This window comes from Scyliorhinus torazame, chromosome 4, assembly GCF_047496885.1.
Source record: "Scyliorhinus torazame isolate Kashiwa2021f chromosome 4, sScyTor2.1, whole genome shotgun sequence".
Taxonomy (NCBI): Eukaryota; Metazoa; Chordata; class Chondrichthyes; order Carcharhiniformes; family Scyliorhinidae; genus Scyliorhinus; species Scyliorhinus torazame.
This window is the reverse complement of record NC_092710.1, coordinates 109,338,936-109,359,558: the sequence shown is the minus strand read 5'-3', so window position 1 is coordinate 109,359,558 and position 20,623 is coordinate 109,338,936. Positions and strand designations below refer to the sequence as shown.

Sequence of the window (20,623 nt, the reverse complement as noted above, 5' to 3'; positions counted from 1 at the left end):
TAAAAAGTCAGTTGAGGCATTTAGAAAGGAATTAAATAGAAACAAATAGTTTCACAAACATCTTTATACCAAATGACATGACAGAAACACGTTAAGGAATTCTTTCAAGACAAAGTTAAACTGCCCAGTTTACTAAATTGGAGTGAAACGATAAGTTTGAAACAACCAAATCAATCCTATTCTCTTTATTAAATTGTTATTGTGTAATCAATGACAGCAAAAAATAAGCAACGGTCTTCCCTTTCCATTAAGGGGAGAAGATCTTTCTTTTCATTTAGGACTACAGTCTAGCAACACTTGTCCAACCTCAAAAATAAATATTGATTGTTTTAATACAGCACTAGAGTGTGCCTGGCTTTTCCAAGATTATTCAGGAAGAGGAACATGTACTGAGGGAACAATTTTTAATGAAGATTAACATTGGTGTTCTCTGGTAGTTGTTGCTATCTGATCAGGAACAGGAGAAAGGGAGATTTGACTTGCCAAAGCATCCACTAGAGGACTATGTTTGCATAGCATCAACAAGCACGAACTTTAGAAGCTTAAGAACAGTATCATGTCCTTACCTCTTTGCGCCAGTGCACACCATTTTCCCAGAGCTGAAAATAAGTGCAGTTGTACGAGGTTCCCGGATTCTCATGATGACAGCAGCAAAACGCTGTAACAGAGATAATTACAGGTTTAGACTGCTGTCAACAGTCTAGTAATACTGGGGTCCAGCAGCACACAGGCAAGCAATCTACAGCCTGCCAACTCTCAGTGCATTAGGGACGAGGTAGACCAGAGACACTTTGCATTTGGTTGCATGATATTGGACTCGGGAATGCTAGATTCAAACACCAAGATGATAAGATAGGAGTGGGATGGGCCATTGAGCCCCTTGCGCCAGCTCCGCCATCATTCAATAAAATTATCAATTCTATTTTTCCACTTTATCCTATTTTGCTCAGTCCTGAATAAACTCATTGACCGTGCACGCACAGAGTTCCCGGGGTAGAAAATTTTACAGAACCACAACACAGTGAAGAAATTTCTCATCTCAGTTCTAAATGACCAAGCCCTTCTATAAGATTATGACCCTGTATTCTCGGCTCTCCAACCAGGCAAAGCAGCCACTCAGCACTCACTCTGTCAAGGCCTCTGAAGAATTTTACATATTTACATCAATGAGTTATTGAAATGGAAATAGGTCTGGTCACCAACAGCCGTCATCGTGACATGTGCGCAATTTTGAAAATGTTGGTGGGGCAGTGAGTGGTCAAGACTCTATACAAGTCCAAGTTTTTCTTTGTTGGAATTCTACTTTCTTTAGACATCATGGGTCTCCAGTTTCATCTCTAAGAATTGTGTTTAATGTTCTCAAGCTGGGTGCAATTGTGGTATATGGATTTTGAATCTTTTCTTATATTGAAAGAAAGTAGGGAAGAGTACTGCAATAGGAGACGGAACTTTGAACACGGGAGAAAGGGAAATATCACGTTAAAAAAAAAAACTTGTTTGGTTCCATTCTCATCATCTCTTCCGCTCTTTCTTCCCCACTATGAACCCTCCCCCTCAAATAGAAAGAATGTGAGAAAGTGGGTTCAATACTTCATTTGAATACTTTTTAGAGCACCCAATTATTTTTTTCCAATTAAGGGGCAATTTAGCGTGACAATCCATCTAACCTGCACATCTTTGGGTTGTGGGGGTGAGACCCACGCAAGCACGGGTAGAATGTGCAAACTCCACACAGGCAGTGACCCGGGGCCGGGATCGAACTGGGGGTTCTCAATGCTGTAGGCAGCAGTGCTAACCACTGTGCCACCCTCACTTGAATACTTTTAACAAACTCTCTTGAAGGTAATTCACTAAATCATATACACATACATAATTCACACACACACACCCACCTTTGGATTATATTCAGCATTTCTTGCTCGAAGGGCTATTGTCTTCAAGTCCAGTTTGCAACCCAGGTTGACTGTGGACACTATATTTCTAGAGACAAAAAGTAGTGTTCCATTACAGAAACCATTTAATTTAATAAAAACACAATATTTTTCATTACAGCGCTGAGAAGAGTCAACATTCTTCTGTACATTTTACATTTGAGCAAATTTTATTTTCTCCAGACGAAGCAATTCTGTCAGGTCGGACAGCCAGTCTGCAGCCTTGGGTGGGGGCTGCCGATCGCCGGTCGAGCAGGATTCTCCGGCAAGTGGCTAGGGCGGCAAAGGCAAGGGCAGCGATTCCCCCTCCCCATGAAGAGTTTGGGCTAATTTTTTCTTTAAAAAAAAATTAAAAGTACCCAATTAATTTCCCCCCCCCCCAATTAAGGGGCAATTTAGCATGGTCAATCGACCTACCCTGCTGCACATCTTTCGGCAGCGGGGGTGAGACTCACGCAGACACTGGGATAATGTCTAAACTCCACACGGACAGTGACCTGGAGCCAGAATTGAACCCGGGTCCTCGGCGCGGTGAGGCAGCAGTGCTAACCATTGCGCCACCGTACCACCCAGAGTTTTAGCTGATCTGATACCCTGAATTGTGCCACTTTTGGGCATGGTCTCAGACAGTCATGCAGTACCTGAAAAGTCTGGGGCAGGCCCGGAACATGTGGGTGTAGATGGCCGGGCCTCCCTGGTATCCTCCACTTCCGGAAAGAACCCACTCATTTGAGTTCTGGCTTGGTGCATGGAGGTTAACCTGCACATCTTTGGGTTGTGGGGGTCGAGACCCATGCAGGCACGGGGAGAATATGCAAACTCCACACAGACAGTGACCCAGGTCCGGGAAAGACCCCGGGTCCTCAGCGCGGTAGGCAGCAGTGCTAACCACTGGGCCATTGTGCTGTCCCCCGCATTTGCCTTCCCAACTGCCGATTGAACCTGCACATTAACCTTAAGAGAATCCCTAAATCCCTAAGACATCTAAATCCCATCTCCTTTCAACGGTAAAAATAGGAAATCAGCTTGAAGGGAGGCTGGTGTAGTCCATCTGGTCCAAGTGATTTATCTACCTTCAGACCTTTCGGTTTCCCCAGAAGCTTCTCCTTCTTGGTGGTCACTATACTCACTTCTGCCCCCTAATTCTCATGAAGTTCTGGAATCCCACTGGTGTCTTCCACCGCGAAGACTGATGCAAAGTAACTATTTAGTTCCTCTGACATTTCTTTGTTTCCTAAAACTACTTCTCCAGGCACATTTTCCAGTGGTCCAATGTCTATTCTTGTCTCGATTACCTTTCATATATTATAAAAAACTCTTGCTATCTTCTTTTACATTACAAGCTAGCTTACACTCATATTTTGTCTTCTCTCCCCTTAGGGCCAAATGGCCTCCTCCTGCTCCTATTTTTTCTATGTTTCTATAGCACTTAGGGTGAAGGGGGGATCAAAGGATATGGGGGAAAGCGGGATTAGGCTATTGAGTTGGATGATCAGCCATGATTATATTTGAATGGCGGAGTGGGCTTGAAGGGCCAAATGGCCTCCTCCTGCTCCTACTTTTTCTGTTTTCTTTTCTATGTTTCTTATTGCGTTTTTAGTTGTTTGCTTTTAAAGGCTTCCCAATCCTCTGGCTTCCGACTCATCCTCACACAGTGGTTAGCACTATTGCGTCACAGTGCCAGGGTCCCATGTTGGATTCCGGCTTGGGTCACTGTCTGTACGGAGTCTGCACGTTCTCCCAGTGTCTGTGTGGGTTTCCTCCGGGTGCTCCAGTTTCCTCCCACAATGCCCAAAAGACGCGCTATTAGGTAATTTGGACATTCCGAGTTCTCTCTCGGTGTACCCGAACAGGTGCCAGAATGTGGCGACGAGGGGCTTTTCACAGTAACTTCATTGCAGTGTTCATGTATGCCTACTTGTGACAATAAAGATTATTATTATTTTTCTTCTGCTGTTATGCTGCCCTTGACTTCCCTCATTAGCCATGGATATCTCGTCCTTCCCTTAGCATGCTTCCTCCTCCTTGGGATGAATTTCTTTTGTGCCTCCCGAATAACCTCCAAAAACTCCTGCCATTGCTGTTCCACTGTCTTCCCTTCTTGGCTCCATTTCCAATCAATTCTGGCCATCTTCCCCAATCATGTCTTTGTCGTTACCTTTATTCAATTGTAATACTGTTAGATCTGATTCAAACTTCTCCCTCTCAGACTGTAGGGTAAATTCTATCATATTGCAGTCACTGCCCCCCCCCTAAAAGGTTCCTTCACCTCAAGTTCTCTAATCAGGTCTGTCTCAAACAATTTGACTTGAGTGTTAATACTTTCAAAAGATAAGTGATCCCAGTTATTTTTGTACAAATTAGGTCCGGTAGAAAATCCTATGAAAGCAGGAATAAAATTGTGGGAGGAGGGAGGGGCATAAAATAAATGTCAGTTTAATATATTTAGGTCCAAAACTCAACAGCTGAAATGGTCTGGGGCAAGGAGGTTAGAAAAAAATGAAAATCGAACAACGAGGTGCAAACTGTATCAAAATCCTTAACTTTAAGAGAGAGGGAACATACTTCTCAAAGAAGTGAAATCAAATGATAGAAGGGGTGAACGATAAGACGTGCATATCTATAGCACCTTTCATGGTGGCCTCAGGACATCCCAACGTGCTTTGCACCCAATAGAATGCTTTAAAAAAAATATATAAAGTATTAATCCTTGTAAATGCAGGAAACACTGCAGCCAATTTATGCACAGCAAGCTTTTATAACATGATAATGGCCAGGCAATCTGCTTTAGTGATGTTTGCCGAGGGATAAACATTGGTCACAGTTGGCTTGATGATCCAAATGGCTTTTTCATGTTTTAGACTTTTGTTATGATTTTGTGAAATCCTCTCTCTGTGGCCTAACTCTGCATTATTCTTCATAACAGAATGAAAATGGCTTCTGGTGACATAATGTAAGGGGAAGATATGCATAAGGTGGCTCCCACTAGAGTACTGTACTTTGTGCCCCTTTTCCTAGTACCACAGGTTGTTTTCTCTTGAAAACATGGTCTTTTTCCTGTCGTTTTTTTTCCTTCTGTTGTGGCGGGTACCTTTTGTTGGGCTCTCTGAGTGCGCTGGAGCCTGTATTGTAACAAAAGGGTGGCCGGTCACCAATGGGGATTAAAGATGTTGGTTGGGGGCTTTTATTTCATTTATGTCTATGGTATTTATGTTTGTTTCGGATGGGGGATGTATGGGTACTGGGTTATTGCGGTGTTATATATATTTTTTTGGCGCTCAGAAAGGGATGTGGGTTAACATTATCTGTGTACACAGCTGGAACTGTACCTGGAGCAGCCTCGCGTTACTGTTTGCTGTTTACATCTTGTTTGATCTTTCCCATCTTAGTGAGACTGCTGCAGTGGGTTGGAGTGGGAGATGGTGTGCTGGGGAGTGGGCAGATGAGGCCGGGGAAACAATGGAAGTGAGACAAGGGGGCGCCGGAGCGATGAGTCACCGGGCTAGCAGATTGGCTAGTCAAGGGAGTCAGGTTGGGGGGGGGGGGGGGGGGAGATTACAGCCAGTGAGTGGCAGGGGTGGGGTTATCGGGGGATGTTGCTGTGGGGGGGGGGAGGGGGGTATTTTGCTGACGTGGGGGGATCTGAAGTAGGCAATGGAAAGGAGGTCGGGGGTGGAGGCAGCCAAGAGGCGAGCCAGGAATGGCACGGCGCATGGGCCGGCCCAAGAAAGGTGATGTCTGACCGGCAAGGGGGGGGGGGGTTGTGCCCCCCCAACCAGGCTGATCACCTGGAATGTCAGGGGACTAAATGGGCCAGTTAAAAGGGCACGTGTGTTTGCTCATTTGCGGGCTCTAAAGGCGGACGTAATTATGTTGTACGACATCTGAAAGTGTCTGACCAGACTAGGCTAAGGAAGGGCTGGATCAGCCAGGTCTTCCACTCGGACTTGGATTCTAAGTCCAGGGAGGTAGCAATTACGATCAATAAGCGGGTTCAATTTGAGGCGGAGGGCGTAATCGCAGACGGCAGGGGCAGATTCCTTATGGTAAGGGGCAAGCTGGAGGGGAGAAGAGTGGTGCTGGTGAACATATATGTGCCGAACTGGGACGACGTTGACTTTATAAAAAGAGTGCTGGGGAAGATCCCGGACCTAGACTCACGTAAGTTGATAATAGGGGGGCGGGGGAGGAACACACTTTAATACGGTCCTTGACCCGGGGCTGGACCGGTCATCTCCCAGAACGGGCAGACTCCCAGCAATGGCAAGGGAGCTGAAAGGGTTCATGGAGCAAATGGGGGCTGTGGACCCATGGAGAGCCAGACAGCCGACGGGAAGGGGCTACTCGTTTTATTCACATGTTCATAAAGTATATTGTAGGATTGATTTTTTTATCGTGAGCAGGGACTGCGTAGGGGAGGTAAAGAACATGGAATACTCAGCAATCACTATCTCGGACCATGCCCTGCACTGGATGGACCTGCAGGTCGGGGGGGGGGGGGGGGGGGGGGGCGCGAATTACCAACGCCCGCAATGGAGGTTAGACGTAGGACTGTTGTCGGAGGATGGGATACGTGAGAGACTTCGGAAGTGTATGCAAAATTACTTGCAGGTGAACGATACGGGGGAGGTTTCAGCAGCGACCCTGTGGGAGGCGCTGAAGGCAGTAGTGAGGGGGAGCTGATCTCAATTCGGGCTCACAGGGTCAGGGCGGACAGAGCAGAAATGGACAGATTGGTTAGGGAAATTCACCGGATAGACGAGGAGCATGCGGGGTCCCCGGGGGAGGACCTACTCAGGGAGAGACGGAGATTGCAGGTGGAACTGGGGGTGCTATCCACGAGTAGGGCCGTGGAACAACTTAGGCAGGCGAGGGGAGTGGTGTATGAGCATGGGGAGAAAGCCAGTAGATTGCTAGCGCAGCAACTCAGGAAGAGGGAGGCGGCCAGGGAAATAAGTAGAGTGGTTGATGGGGAGGGGAGCAGAGTGGAAGACCCGGCAGGACTGCAGGTATTTCGGGACTTCTATAGTAAGCTGCACACTTCAGACCCCCGGAAGAGCCGGGAGGAGATGAAAAGGTTCCTGGATGGACTAACCTTCCCAAAAGTAGGCAGGGGACTAGTGGACGGGCTGGGGGCCCCGATTAGAGCGGAGGAGGTATTGGGGGGCCTAAAAGCCATGCAGTCGGCGAAAGCCCCGGGACCGGATGGATACCCAGTAGAGTTTTACAAGAAGTTCTCGGAGATACTGGGACCGGTCCTGACAAGGGTTTTTAATGAGGCAAGGGACAGAGGGACCCTGCCACTGACAATGTCGCAAGCCACCATCTCGTTGATACTGAAGCGGGACAAGGACCCGGAATCCTGCGGGTCATACAGGCCGATCTCCCTGATCAATGTAGATGCCAAGCTCCTGGCGATTAGAATTGAGGACTGCGTACCGGAAGTGATTGGGGACGATCAGACAGGGTTTGTGAAAGGCAGGCAGCTGACAGCTAACTTGAGAAGATTGCTTAATGTGATCATGATGCCCCCGACGGGCAAGGAGGTGGAGGTAGTGGTGGCAATGGACACTGAGAAGGCCTTCGACCGGGTGGAGTGGGGCTATTTGTGGGAGGTGCTTGGACGGTTTGGGTTCGGGGAGGGACTGGTTAATTGGGTCAGCTATTGTACCAGGCCCCAAAAGCGAGCGTTAGGACGAACAGGATGTCAGATTATTTCAGACTACACCGTGGGACCAGACAGGGGTGCCCACTCTCCCCGTTGCTGTTCGCGCTGGGTTTCTCTCTATGTGGACAACCTGCTCCAGTACATGTCGGACCCACTGGCCAGGATAGAAAATATACTGGAAACATTGAGGAAGTTCGGCCGGTTTTCAGGGTACAAATTAAATATGGCCAAGAGTGAGATGTTTGTGGTGCAGGCAAGGGGCCAGGAGAATAGACTGAAGGAGCTGCCATTTAGGCTGGTGGAGGAAAGTTTCCGGTACTTGGGGATACAGGTGGCACGAAACTGGTTGCATAAGTTCAATTTGACTAGGGTGGTGGAACAAATGAAGAGGGAGTTTCGGAGATGGGATGCACTCCCACTGTCACTGGCAGGGAGGGTGCAGACTGTAAAGATGACAATCCTTCCTAGATTTCTGTTCATCTTCCAGTGCCTCCCGATCTTTATCCCACGGTCCTTCTTCAAAAGGACTGGCAAAATCATCATGAGCTTTGTCTGGGCGGGAAAATCCCCGAGGGTGAAGAAGGTGATGCTTGAAAGGAGCCGCAGCGAGGGGGGACTGGCACTGCTGAGTCTGATCAACTACTACTGGGCGGCTAACATAGCCATGATAAGGAAGTAGATGGTGGGTACGGGGTCTATCTGGGAGCGAGTGGAGGCAGCTTCATGCAGGGGTACCAGTTTGGCAGCCCTGGTCATGGCTCCCCTACCGCTGTCGCCAGCCAGGTACTCCACCAGCTCGGTAGTGGGGGTGGCCCTGCGGACTGGTAAGGGGAAATGACTTTAGGTACTTACAGGTGCAGAACTTTGTACGCAGACAGGTCCCATCCTTCCCACGCCTCCCGGCAATAGGGATCCCAGGACAGAATAGTCTCTAGAGGAGGAGGAGAGGGTAGAGTCTCGGATATCTACAAGGTGCTCATGAAGGGGGAAGAGTCCCAAACGGAGGAACTGAAACTCAAAAGGGAGGAGGAGTTTGGCGGGTAGATGGAGGAAGGGCTGTGGGCGGAAGCTCGGAGTAGTGTAATCTCAACCGCAACATGTGCCAGGCTCGGCCTGATTCAATTTACGGTCGTTCACCGGGCCCACATTACGGTAGCTCGGATGAGCAAATTCTTTGGGGTAGAGGACAAGTGCGCTAGATGCGCGGGAGGACCAGCGAACCATGTTCACATGTTTTGGGCATGTCCTAAGCTTAGGGGGTACTGGGAGGGATTTGCGGGGGTCATGTCCCGGGTGCTTTAAACAAGGGTGGTGATGAGTCCAGGGGTGGCAATTTTCAGGGTTTTGGAAGACCCGGGAGTCCAGGGGGAGAAAGAGGCAGATGTTCTGGCCTTTGCTTCCCTAATAGACCGGCGGCGAATACTGCTGGCATGGAGGGACCGAACTATGGCTTTCGGACATGTCAAGTTTTCTAGGTAGGGAAAAAATTAAGTTCGCCTTGAGGGGATCTGTACTGGGGTTCGCCCGAAGGTGGCAACCATTCATCGACTTCTTCGCGGGAGAGTGAACGTCAGCAAGGGGGGGGGGGAAGAGAGAGAGAGAAGAAAGAGATTAGAGTAGAGTAGGAGGGATAAATAGGCGGGTAGTGTCTAGGGGAGAGGAGCGGGCATGTGCAGTATGGTTTGATTGAAGTATTGGTTTTATATTGATGTTTGCACATTTCTGTTATCTGTAACTGTTTACAATGCCAAAAAATACCTCAATAAAATGGTTTGTTAAAAAAAAAGATATAGAAATGGCCTTTTTGAGCACACTGATCAGATTGCCTTGATGGAATTGGAGCTTTCTTCGGTGATCGAAACAAACAAATCACAAAGGCCAAGATGAACGACCTGGTGATTGATCCAAGAGGCAAAATATTCAAACAAAGCGTGGGGCTGCCAGAGGAAATGAAAGGCCCAGTGCCCACGGTATATATCACAGTTATGTTCGGTAAGACGGTGGGTGAGGGTGGATTCACATTTCCTCCTGAGTTGGACTGAGCCGACCTTACACTCCGGTAGAGGCCTTGTACTGAGGTTCCACAGATTCAAGGAGAAAGAGAGAGTTCCAAGATGGGCGAATTAACATTGTGACTTTAAGTGGGAAGGCCACAGGTTCTATCAAGACATGGGTGCAGAGCTGGGGAAGAAGAGGGCCGCGTTCAATAAAGTCAAGGCCACCCTGTATATAAAAGTGGAGTCCGGTTCGGTCCATCCTGCTCAGCTTAGAGTAACTGGAGGGAAAAGACTATTTCTTCCATGCAACGGGAGGCAGACTCTTTTGTTAAAAACCGCAAGTTGGGCACGGTGTAATTGAGTTTTTGGTTTTGTTGACAGTCATGTTAAATTTTTTGGTTTTCATGTTTGTTCTTATATTTTCTTGTTCCTGTTGGGGTTGAATTTTTATAGTTCTTGTTTAAATTTGGGGTCTAGCTCCATGTGGGGCTCTGTCTGTTATGATAATATATAGCTCCCTTTCAGAGTGCAAGGTTTATTGGGTCTTGGTATTTTGCTTTCTGTAACCATTTTTCGGAAGCCTCTCTGCTAACCCAAGAGTTAGCGAAAGGGAGCAGTTTTGAGGTATTGGCTATAGCTCATTATACATTATACTAGTTTTTTTAGATAATGAGCTTGAGTTATAGTTTTGTTTAGGTTTGTTAGAAGTGGGGGTGGCATGTGGTGCAGTGTTTAGCATTGGGACTGTGACACTGAGGATCTGGGTTTGAGTCCCGGCCCTGGGTCACTCTGTCCGTGTGGAGTTGCACATTCTCCCCCATGTCTGCGTGGGTTTCACCCCCACAACCCAAAGATGTGCAGGTTAGGTGTATTGGCCACGCTAAATTGCCCCTTAATTGGAAAAAATAAAACAATTGAGTACTTTAACATTTAAAAAAAAAAATTTGTTAGAAGTAGACTTTAGTAGTTTGTGTTTGCCATACCCCTTTGTATTTGGGTGGGGTTGTATTCAAGAGTGATGACTGGGGGGGGAGGGATGTAGTTTGCTGATAGTGCCTGCAGATGTCTCTTTGTTCAGTCTTTTGATTTGGTCGGGTGGCCATCTTGGGTGTGCCTGTTTGCTGTACCTTTTAAGTCTCTTTTGGGCAATCTCTTGGTGGAATGGCTGACTCCAGGCTGAGGTGGTGGGGGGAGGGGGTGGAGTTTTGGTGGGTGAGACACCCCCAATTCGCTTGGTCACCTGGAATGTTGGAAGTTTGAATCGGCCAGTGAAAAGATCAAGTGTAATTGCTCACCGTAAGTGCTTAAACTCCGATGAGGTGTTTTTGCAAGAGACCCATTTGCAGGTCAGAGACCAAACCAGGCTGCGAAACAGGTGGGTAGGACAGGTCATTCATTCAGGTTTCGATGGTAGGACCAATGATGTGGAGATTTTAATGAAAAGCTTCAGTTTGCTGTCTCTAAGGCTTACATTAACACTGCAATGAAGTTACCGTGAAAAGCCCTTAGTCGCCACACTCCGGCGCCGGTTTGGGTACACTGAGTGAGAATTCAGGATGTCCAATTCACCCAACAAGCACATCTTTCAGGACTTGTGGGAAGAAACCGGAGCACCCGGAGGAAGCCCACAGACACAGGGAGAACGCGCAGACTCCACACAGACAGTGACCCAAGCCGGGAATTGAACCTGGGACCCTGGCGCTGTGAAGCAACAGTGCTAACCACTGTGCCGCTTGTTTAACCTTCTGGGTTGCTATAGCGCAAAGGAGACAAGAGTTCCGCTTTTCCACGAAACACCTTTGTTTCGTTGATCCAACTTCACACACAAATCTCCACCAACAAATAGTGTCACCTGTAACCCCTTTATCTATCAGTGACCTCTATTGGATAATTGTCATCAAATTAGTATTTAATTGAAAGGTCTGTTAACCCATTCCTAACACAGCCCATATCTATGGTGAGGACAGCAAGGGTGGAACAACAGAAACTGGTGGACTCCATTCTTAAGGTGGACCACCAGCTCACTTGACCCCCACCCCGGAGTTGTTGGCAAGTAGGAAGAAGCCGCTAAAAAGAATTTGAGCTATTGTCGACAGGTAGAGCTGTAGTTCAGTTGCGGCTCTCAAGGGTCATATTTTACGAATACAGGGAGTATGTCTTTTGGCTTACCAGCTTAAGAGGCAGGCGGCCTCCCGGGAGATCTGGAGATACGCAGTTCGAGCGGTAACCTTTTTTTTCTGCCGCTCCTCAGGCTAATGCACCTTTTGAATCTTTCTATCATGATCTTTATAGATAGGAGCCTCCAGTAGATCAGGCAACATTTCATGCTCCGTTCCCAGTCTTCTCTAGCCCCCATTTGCAATAATCACATTTTCCTACCAGCTGGTTTGGGCTCTACTTTACGTCTTGGGAGGGGAAGGGCCTGATGGCATATGACTGCAAGTCCTTATCGATCTTTGGAAGGTTAGATGGGCGAAGGGTGGAGCAGCTCTTCAGAAACACAAATGCATTCCCTTCTGGGGCTTCAACAAGCATCTTCCTGGTTGTTGTTTTGTCGTTGCACCCATCATCTTGCTTCAAAGGTTAGGGATGTACACTTCAGTCCTCTTTCCACAGCTATCAATTGTCTGTCATAGACTCTCAAATTCTTCATTGCATGTGTAGAGACTGCAAGGGAATTTCTTTTTCATAGCATGACCTGTATTTGTTCCATGATAACAATAGGACTATTAGCCAGTGAATGTCACTTGAATCTGACAGCATGCTCCTCCAGTACTTCCATGTTTTATAGAAAGAATGTGCTCCCTTTTCATGTTTTACCGTTTTATATTTGAAGAGACTGTCTGAAGGTATACATGAACGAAAAATCATACTCAAGTGCTCAACATACCAGCCATGTGGAATAATGTGGCGCTGCCATGGGGAAGCTCTTTACGTTCGGCAAAGTAAGCCTTTCAAGAATAATAATCAAATTGAAGATATAAAGTGACTGTTAGCTCGAACATCCCTCATCACACACAAATGCCAAGGCCTTTCTTTCTCTCTCTACAGATGCTGCCAGACTAAATTTTTCCAGCATTTTGTTTTTATTCCTTGCTTTCCATGGCTGTGCATTACAATGTTTATATAATTGTAAATGTCAGACAAGTGTTAGTGCATTGTAGGGCTTTTAAAGCAATACACTTGGAAATTCCACACAAGTTCTTCTGATCTCTGGGATTTCCACGGTTCCCATCCAAGTTTTGTTTGGAGATCAGAGAAACACCATGGAAGATTTCAGGTGACACAATAAACATCAAATATTAATAATCCTATTTCAATATTTAGGACTTCATCGTGTTTGCAATTTGAATTAATTAGAACAAATGCACTTGCACCATCCAAGTAATACCCTCGAAATTTACTCGAGCTATACAAAGTCATAATATCACACTTTTGAGGTATCCCCTATTACACCCCATCAGCTTGCTTATTATCCAATGTAATGTAAAAGAGCACATTAGATGTGTAGGTGAGGCCAACATATTACGATTTGCAAAAATGAACACCATAATACTTCGGGAATTATCTGAACAGGTATGCCGTCTCTTTTACCATTTAAAATGTTGCTTTTAAACATGTCAATAGGATGGGAGCATTAGACAATCTTGTTTTATACACCGTTTTACAGAGTAGGGGTATACAATCCAGATAAAATCCCAGATGTGGCCATGTATCCTCATTGCTTCCAATTTCATGATAATTCCGTGAAGCACTGGTTGAAAATTTATTAAAAATTGTAAGTGGGTCAGACGCAAACCTGTACATTCCTCACGAGAGCCTAAAACATGCAATTCTTAAGATTTCCACAGTATATCGATAATCGTTGATGTCAGACTATTTCTTTGGTAGCTTTGAAGCTTATTAGGATCTCCCTTCTTTTGGGTAGAAACTATGAGTATACACATCTCAAAAAGATCTAATAATAATAATCTTTATTAGTGTCACAAGTAGGCTTACATTAACACTGCAATGAAGTTACTGTGAAAAGCCCCTAGTCGCCACACTCTGGCGCCTGTTCGGGTTCACTGAGGGGAATTCAGAATGTCCAATTCACTTCTAAGTTGGTTTCAGACACTGGTCAAAGTACACTGCATCCCTTCACTGCTCATATTTAAAGCAGTTTTTCAAAGTCACATGAATAATATGGCGTAGACACGGGTATCTAAACAACCAAATGCTGAATCCAGTTTAACATCCCCTCCAAAAATCATTGATCTACATAACACTCACCACCAAACTTTGTAAATAGCCAGTGGTTCAGAAGTCAAATCAAGTGCCTCTCTAAATGATCCATGGACTTTATGATCTCATGTTTGTTGGACAGCACCAAACTCAACCATTTCATTAATTTAGCAAATACAAAGTCCCTAAGACAAGCAAGCAGGTAACAAGTTTTAGTTAAGATTTATGATAAGGAAATTATTAGCCATGTTATCATCTGCTGTCCATTCTATCCTGGTGGGAATCACAACAGCCCAGTCTTGGGTTTGTGTCAGTAATATCTAATATGTGGCTGAGCATCTTGACTCAACCACACATATTCCAGAGAGCAATGTTTTGTTACAAGTACCAGCCACGTTCCCCAAGAAAGCCAACGGCTGAGCCAGTGGCTGTTTCCCTGGTAATGTTGAACAATACATTCCAAATGGAATAATGGAGGCGGCAAACTAAAAGCAAACTGCTGTGCTACTCTGATTAAAAGTGACAAGTAATTGGTGAACCTCAGGATGGAAGCAGAGTACTCCTGCCAAAATGATTTTGAAGCTCCAGTACTAACACATTCCAATCAACCATAAGGAGAACCAGAATGCACAAAGATCCTGTGAACGAAGGCTTTAAATCCCTGTGATCACTGTTGAAGAGTAATGCCAACAGAGTTTTAAAAACACTGTTGCAAGAATTCCTAGGGGAGCAATACTCAAATCATAACTTTTGTGCATCGCTCACTCTAATTTTACTTTTGGTTACCATTTCAATCAATCAAATATAATTGGACGCCAAGGACTTTCAATTTCCATGATTTAAAGAAACAAGATATGTCTCTGAAAATTTAGTCATTAAGCGATATCCAAAAAGTCAGTTTTGATGAAAGGCACCATCTCTGTTGCTCACCAGGACAGAATCTTACAACACATTCCATTGAGTCTGTGCCGGGTCTTTGAGTTATCCAATTAGACTCTCACTCCTACTCATTCCTGTAGATTTACAATTTTTCTTTGCAAATATATATCCAATTCCCTTTTGCAAGTTAATATTGGATCTATTTTCATCATGAAATGAAAAGGAACTTCAATAAAGCCAATAAAATGCACAAAATACACAATTTCAAAAGTTTGTTTTCTAATCATGCCAAAGCAGCTATGCCGAAGAATCTGCATTGGCAGGCTCTCCGTTTAGAACATTCAAAACAACTAAGTAATGCTTTGAACTTCACATTTCTGGTGCTTACAATTTTAAGCCTAAACCACAAGCAGTTTTGGTTGCTCTGCACGCAACAAAATTAATCACAGTTCAGTAAATTCTGCACATTATAATGCTAAACTGGTCCCTCCATTGCAATTAAATACTTTTCAGAAGCTGAAATCACAACTATCTGGCAGTGGTGGTGGTTTCCCACTATCCCGTCAACCAATTTTCAATATTCTTTATCTGGCACACCTTAATGATAACAACTGGCTCAATAAGTGCACAAATGCTGCCTAACACCATAGTAAACAATTTTAACAACTTCCAAAAATGTCTTTAAAGTGCACTTACTGTAGCTGCGGTACAATTCCTGAACTCTCAGAAGCAGGGGTAGCAGGGGTTATGGGTGTCATGGGAGTCATTGGTGAGGTGTAATGAGATGGGATGCCTGGTAAAGTAGTTGTGGTCATAGTCTGTGAATGAAACAGCTGTGGTGGTTGGCTGGAAGTAACTTGCGTTGCCAGTTGAGATGTCGTGGACTGCTGTGCTGCCTGTTGTTGCCTTTGCTGCTCTTCCAACAGAGAGATGCTATTGGAGCTTTGAATGGGCTGTGGAGTCAGGCCAGTGCCATACGGCATCATGGGACTGAACATGGGCAATCCTGGTGTCATGGCACCACCCTGGAAGGGAAAAAAATATAAGAATAGGAAGCCATACTTACATTGTATAATTGCAAATATTAAGACTGAAATCTCCAGCCTCATCCTCACCTACATCCTCCTCTACTACAACCTTCAAATTTCTGGAATCCTCCAATTCTGAGTATCCCTAATTTTTGCCACTCCACCATTGGCATCTATACCTTTAGCTGCAAAGGCCCCAAGTGCTGGAATGCCCTCCCTAAACCTCTGCCTTTCTCAATATCTAAGACTCATTAAAACCTACTTCTTTTTCTTATTTCAGGTGTAAAATGTTATTTGATATCAATGAAAATTGCTATATTAAACAATTGCATAAAGTTTACTTTAGAGTTCAATTCCTTCTTAATCTGGCAAAAAAGTCCATCTTACATTGTATAGACAACAGATATACTTAAATGGCTGATTGAGAAATTGAAACCGCATCTCCCACTAAGGGAGCTACAGGATAAGGTGATGTCAAAAACAGGGGTTGGGGAGGGGAAGGTCTCGGAAATATATAAGGAACTGATGGAGTGGGAAGGGGTTCCATGAGAAATTGAAACCGCATCTCCCACTAAGGGAGCTACAGGATAAGGTGATGTCAAAAACAGGGGTTGGGGAGGGGAAGGTCTTGGAAATATATAAGGAACTGATGGAGTGGGAAGGGGTTCCAATGGGGGGGGGATGAAGAGGAAGTGGGAGCAAGAGTTGGAAGTTGGGTTATGGTAGGAGGCCCTGAGGAGAGTCAATGCATCTTTGTCGTGTGCCAGGCTTAAACTGAGCCAATTCAAGGTGGCCCACAGGACTCATATGACTGTGGCCCGGATGAGCAGGTCTTTTTGAGGAGGTGGAGGACAGGTGTGGGCGGTGTGAGTGTGGTGACTCAGAGTCCAGAGGTGGCAATATTTGGAGTGTCGGAAAATCCGGGAGCCAGGGGGGTGGGGGGGGAGAGAGAAGAGGCCAAATTATTGGCCTTTGCCTCCCTGGTGGCCCAGAGACGGGTTCTGCTGGAATGGAGGGACTCGGAGCCTTCAAAGTCGGGAGGTTGGGTCAGCAACATGGTGGGGTTTCTCAGCTTGGAGAAAATAAAATTTGCAGTAAGGGATTTTTTACAGGGGAGGTTTGAGAGACCGAGGGCAAAGGAGTGCTCCTACTTCTCCCATGTGCACCAGGTATATTCCCGATCAACATTTTTGTTATGGACAAGGCACTGCTGGTGGGGGTGGCTGACTCGGAGTATTCGACAATTGTGGTTTCCGACCACGTGCTGCACTGGGTGGATATGCGGGTGGTGCCCCAATGGCCGCAGTGGAGGTTACATATGGGTCTGTTGGCAGATGAGGGAGGGTGTGAGCAGGTGAGGGTTGCTCTTCGGAGCTACGTGGAGTTGAACAATACAGGGAAGGTCACAGCCGCCAAGCTGTGGGAGGCACTTCAGCCGATAGTTCGGAGGAAATTTATTTTGATCAGGGTGCACAGGGAGAGGGTGGAATGCGAGGAGAGGCTGGTAGAGGAGATTCTGAGGATAGATTGGAAGTACACAGTGGTGCCAGAGGAGGAGTTTTAAAGGAGAGGCAGAAGCTCCAGGTGGCGTTTGGGTTAGCGTCCACAAGGAGGGTGGTGGGGCAGTATGCTGGCCCATCAGCTGAGGAAACAGGCAGCGGCAAGGGAGATTGCGAGGGTGAGGGAACGAGTGGGGTAGGATGGTGACGGAACCGGAAAGGGAGAGTGGGGCATTTCAGGCTATAAGAGTCGGAACCTCCAGCTGGGGAGATGGGGATGATGGTTCCTGGCGGATTGGAGTTTCCCAAGGTGGCGGAAAAAGGGGGTGCAGGGGTTGGGGGCCCCAATTGGGCGGAGGGAGTTGGACAGCATGGATGTGATGCAGGCAGTGAAAGCCCCTGGGCCGGACGGGTTCCCAGTAGAGTTTTAGAAGAAGTCTGATGCAGAGCTGGGGCTATTAGTGAGGGTGTACAATGAGGGGGAGGGATGGGGACTCCCCCTCATATTGTTGCAGGCGTTAAGGACCCAGAGCAGTGTGGGTCGTACCAAATTATATTGTTGTGTGTGTCGTGTATGTGCCTGTGGGATATCTATAAGGAATCGATGGAGAGGGAGGTGCCTCGGTGGATGAGATTAAGCGCAAATGGGAGGAGCTGGGAGGAGAGGTACAGGCCGGGATGTGAGTAGAGGCCTTGCAGGGGGTGAGATATGGTGGATTGTTGGGGATTTGTGGTTGTTTGTTCAGGTTGATGTTTTGTTGATGGGCTTTAGAGTGGTTTCACAGGTCGGCGCAACATCGAGGGCCAAAGGGCCTGTACTGCGCTGTAATGTTCTATGGTCTTTTGATAGCTTTGTGAATATTTGTAAATAGCCTTGAATAAAATTATTTTTTAAAAATGCTCCGCTGGCTCTTCCAAAGCTCAAAGTGTTTGCCCTCACCCTTAAATTCCACTACTGTGGTCCTGCAATCTGCACCAGGCTTACATTACAATGCACCATCCACTTCTCCGACTCCAATTTACCACATATGTACACCTACTCCTGTTCAGCATTGACAGCCCCTTCAGTCACACTCCTAAACATCACTGCCACATCTCTTTTCAGCTTCAGAATTCCTCAAAAGTTATTGCAGGCTCCTCCCAGAACTTGTTTTCAGAAATTTAGTGTACCCAATTCTTTTTTCCAATTAAGGACAATTTAGCGTCACCTATACTGTACATCTTTGGGTTGTGGGGGTGAGACCCACACAGACACAGGGAGAATGTGCAAACTCCACATGGTCAGTGACACGGAATCGAACGCAGGCTCTCGGCACCCTGAGGCAGCAGTGCTAACCAGTGAGTGCGCCACTGTGCCACCCCTCACTCAAATTCTTACTTGGTGTCACTAGAGGCAAACTTTACAGTGCAGAAAAAATGGTAGGAGCTTACCGGTGGTGATGACAACCCTTGTGCATAGGGAGGCAGGCCATTGTTTGACTGATCCATGGCTGGAGTATGTGGTTGATACCCCACAGGATGGAAACGATCTGCGTTCTTGGTTACCTCAAAGTCACGACTTAATAATTCCAAAGCAGTTTCGCCAGCAGCTCATAACTGCACTCCGCAATTTGCCCAAGGATTCAGAATCTGAGAATGGTTTGGAGGTGGGGAAGAGTGAAGGGTTAGGCCGAGACGGGTAGAAGCAGGTCAGACAGAGGCCATGGGCCGAGAAAGGGGAAAGAGGGTTGATGAGTGTGTGACAGGGAAAGGAGGAGGGGTGTGGTGAACATTCAGGGGGTGCAGGTAGGTGCCAAGAAAGGGTACCGACAGAAGACATGGTGGTGTTGGGGGGGGGGGGGGGGAAGAGAGAGAGAAGAGAGATGGGGAGGGGGGGTGACGAGGAAGGGGGGGGCAACGAGGAAGGGGGGGGCGACGAGGAGGGGGGGGCGACGAGGAGGGGGGGGCGACGAGGAGGGGGGGGCGACGAGGAAGGGGGGGGGGGGCGACGAGGAAGGGGGGGGGCGACGAGGAAGGGGGGGCGACGAGGAAGGGGGGGCGACGAGGAAGGGGGGGCGACGAGGAAGGGGGGGCGACGAGGAAGGGGGGTGATGAGGAGGGGGGGTGACGAGGAAGGGGGGGCGACGAGGAAGGGGGGGCGACGAGGAAGGGGGGGGCGACGAGGAAGGGGGGGCGACGAGGAAGGGGGGGCGACGAGGAAGGGGGGGGCGACGAGGAAGGGGGGGCGACGAGGAAGGGGGGGGCGACGAGGAAGGGGGGGTGACGAGGAGGGGGGGGTGACGAGGAGGGGGGGGGCGACGAGGAAGGGGGGGCGACGAGGAGGGGGGGGCGACGAGGAGGGGGGGGTGACGAGGAGGGGGGGGCGACGAGGAGGGGGGGGTGACGAGGAGGGGGGGTGACGAGGAGGGGGGGGCGACGAGGAAGGGGGGGGCGACGAGATAGGAGGGGGGGCGACGAGGAGGGGGAAAGCAAGGGGGGTGAAGTACGGGGGGAGGAGGCAAGGGGGGGCAGACGGGGGGGGGGGGGGGGAGGCAAGTAGAGAGAAAATAAAATTTCCGACATTAGTTTGCAAACATCTCTCTCGAGAAACACCGACCAGATCCGATCCTGTGGTCGGACACCGCGTTCATCCTGACCTTTCACAGCTCATTTCAGGCCCGGGATGCAAGCATCGACACAGGCGGGCCCAAGTTGGGGGGGCAACGGCGGTGGCGGCAGCAACAGCAGCTCCTGCCCTCCGAGCCTTACAGCTATGCAGTCGGTGCCGGTCAAAAGTCCGCGTGCCGGTCCTCCGCCATCTCCGCGCGCGCGCGCGCTCTCTCTCTCTCCCCCCCCCCCGGAAGCTACTAACCGGGGTCGGGACGGTGGGGGCCGAGCGCCCCTGCTGCTCGCTCGCGCGCTTGATCTCTGGGCAACCCGTGCGCTCGGGAGTGCGCGCGCGCAAACTGTCCCAGCAGCCACCGCGCTACGTGATTGCGGCGTCGGCGGGAGTGCGCGCGCGCGCGCGCTCTCGAGGCTCGGTCACGGCGAAGGCGGGAACGGCCGGTTGGCTGCTCGAGGTGTGAATTCGTGCCGCGTGTGTCCCTCCGGCCAACCGCCTTTTCCTAACCTTGGGATGACCTGAGGGAAAGAAGGCCGGCCGCGACATCAGCCGGCTGTCCCTAGTGGCTTTTGGTGCAAAGCAGATGGTGAAGGCATCAAATTTAATTTAAATCAGTGGGTGTGCAAATCCGGTTGCCAACCCCTCCAAGGGCTGTCCTCGAGTCTCTTAAAATTACCAGACAAGTTACTAATAATAATCTTTATTGTCACAAGTAGCCGTACATTAACATTGCAATGAAGTTACTGTGAAAAGTCGCCACACTCGGCGCCTGTTCCAGTTCACTGAGGGAGAATT

General features: G+C 48.0%; 1 protein-coding gene across 3 annotated transcripts in view; it reads right to left on the bottom strand.

Moving 5' to 3' along the window:
- tbp (TATA box binding protein) overlaps positions 1-20,174 on the bottom strand; it is a 29,519-nt gene extending 9,345 nt beyond the window's left edge. For 2 of the 3 annotated variants that reach the window (XR_011940638.1, XM_072498461.1), the window contains exons 1-5: positions 20,078-20,174; positions 18,658-18,855; positions 15,396-15,724; positions 1,893-1,980; positions 567-658 (exon numbers count right to left, since the gene is read on the bottom strand). Coding sequence is in view for 2 of the 3 variants with exons in the window: in XM_072498461.1 (XP_072354562.1) it covers positions 567-658; positions 1,893-1,980; positions 15,396-15,724; positions 18,658-18,714 (566 nt within the window). In the remaining variant the exon portion in view is untranslated. Of the gene's footprint in view, positions 1-566; positions 659-1,892; positions 1,981-15,395; positions 15,725-18,657; positions 18,856-19,862; positions 20,053-20,077 lie in introns of those variants that run through there. The other variant, XM_072498462.1, reaches the window with a different exon arrangement.
- Between the last annotated feature and the right edge of the window lie 449 nt (positions 20,175-20,623).